We start from the raw sequence: 2,255 nt of genomic DNA on the forward strand, positions 1-2,255 counted from the left end.
AGCGTCTCTTCTGCACCACATTCTTTTAGAATTATCTCGTTACTTACTTTGTCCATTAGGGATTTCCCGCTTATTATGCGCATAAATCTCATGTCAATTGCGATAATTTTACTCTTATCTTTTTCTTGATAAGTCCATGTCTCGCTACCGTATAGTACTAGATAAGTTAAAAATAATTACGAATCACGTATTTATTCCGAGTAAAAAGATATCCTAAGTTTCGGATTTTTAACATCTCTATTTAAAATGTTACCTATGTCATAGTTGCTGATATGTAAGGAGGAAGATGATCAAACTACGACAGATGAAGAATCACCTGTGCGTCAGAAAAAAAAAGATCCAAACAAAGTTGACAAAAAATTCTTATGGCCGCATGGTATAACCCCACCTACTAAAAATGTGAGACGTCGAAGATTTAGGAAAACGTTAAAAAAGAAATACGTTGAAGCTCCTGAAATTGAAAAAGAAGTAAAGCGTCTGCTGAGGGTCGACAATGAGGCTGTGAATGTTAAGTGGGAAGTGATATGTGAAGATGAGGATCAGACAAAACCAACTAAAATCTCTTCTAGCGGAACTGTGAAGGGAAAGAGAGATAATATCGATGGAAATATATCGCAAAGCGTGGATGTTGGTAAGTTCGTATGTGCATATGACAAAATTAATTTTAAGACAGAGGAAACCTTCGTACAGTGGATTATTGGCAATAAAAGTGAAATATCTTAAATAACCTCATTTTACAGATTTCATATGCTTCAAGTTAAAAAAAAAGATCAGGTAACCTTTTCCTGAACATTCCTAATATTTTCAAGTAAATAAAATTTGTTCAGGTGGATTTTGTTGAGTAATACATGTTTCTTAATTATTAAAATATAATATTTTTCATCCCAGAATATTCAACTGTATGTCAGAAGATTGCATTAAACATTTTCCTTAAAACTCTCACTTTCCTATAATGGCTTCCAGCATAATTGTAACAGTAAATTTTTAGCCAGAAGATTTAGAGATTATTTATACTGAACGGTCTGATTTCGTGGCTAGTCCCATTATTATGTGAAAAGCGTTCCTGATTTTCGTAGGCAGAAGGGGCCGCTTGAACTTTTTGGGCCGTGCTGAGCGGAGCGGAAGCGACAAAGAGAGTGAGCGAAAGTGTGCGAGCGAGCGTGCGTACTTAAGCCGCTACCTGTTGCCCGTCTTTCTTGGAGATTGGTAAGCAGTACTGTTCTGATGGTGAGAAAGGTGGGGGATCTTGCAGGTCGGGACGAAGTTTGAGCGAAATCGGTCGGCGTCAGGTCGGTCAGGTAGATGCCAGACTAAAAAGGGACTCCAGTACAACCCGGGGGTAGGTTGGCATGGAGTCACCGTATCACTTTGCTCGTAAAACGGCTACAGTTGCGCCTGTAGTCGTTTATAAAGTAAACACTAGGAAGCGGTTACGGATCTGCAGGCTAGTTTAGGGTAGGTCGGTTATGAGTCAACGTAACTTTATGCCAGGTGGAAGGCTATAGTTGCGCCTATAGTCGTACACTTAGTGGAATTTTGATGATCAGGAGTCGGTCCCGTTTACTCTACTTCAGTTGTGCCTACAGTAGAGAGACGAGTGAGCTCGACGGGAGCAAGCATCCCATGGTAGCCAGCTAGCGGCTCTCGACGAACTGCCTGAAATATGCTATTATGAGTCCTTTTAGCGTCTCTTAGGTGGTCGCTTGACAGGGTGTGTATGCTCGCCGTCGGCTAGTATGACGACGGGCTCTTGCCTCGTCACGCGTCGATCAATTACGCGCGAGAAACAGCGCATGTAATATACATAATTTAAAAAAAGGGTTAAGGTACCATCGCATTGTCCTACTGGGAGTAATCGGTACATAAAAATCATAGTGGCTCCCAGTAGAACCGTGGTAAATCACCCTTATGGCTACGTCTTACGACCGTGAGATGGTTGGTCTTAGGGCACGGTGAAATCACAACGACAGGCTGGACACGAAGCAAGCCAAACATGACAACTTTTTGCATCCATCTCACCAGTGCCGTCGCATATTTTTGACACGCTAGTATGTCTTCAAGGTTACAAGCTAGTCATAGCTTCGCAACTCTGAGAGCAGCCATCGCAAGGACAATGACTTTAACCGAATATTTTGGATAAAATCGTCGCAGCTCCCTTTTGAGGTCTTTTTACCTCTCCTCCTTATCCTTATCCTTAATAGTAATGTTTTAGTCGGCTGGAGCAAAGAATTTCAGAACGATGTCACGCCTCTAGG

General features: G+C 41.5%; 1 protein-coding gene across 2 annotated transcripts in view; it reads left to right on the plus strand.

Annotated features, from left to right (window-relative positions):
- The window catches only part of LOC117167055 (transcription initiation factor TFIID subunit 7), a 142,362-nt gene that overhangs the window by 62,878 nt on the left and 77,229 nt on the right, over positions 1–2,255 (plus strand). For both annotated transcript variants that reach the window (XM_033351633.1, XM_033351634.1), the window contains one exon: positions 265–631. In XM_033351633.1, the coding sequence (XP_033207524.1) occupies positions 265–631 (367 nt within the window). The remainder of the gene's footprint in view (positions 1–264; positions 632–2,255) is intronic.

This window comes from Belonocnema kinseyi, chromosome 2 (genome assembly GCF_010883055.1).
Source record: "Belonocnema kinseyi isolate 2016_QV_RU_SX_M_011 chromosome 2, B_treatae_v1, whole genome shotgun sequence".
NCBI classification, from domain to species: domain Eukaryota; kingdom Metazoa; phylum Arthropoda; class Insecta; order Hymenoptera; family Cynipidae; genus Belonocnema; species Belonocnema kinseyi.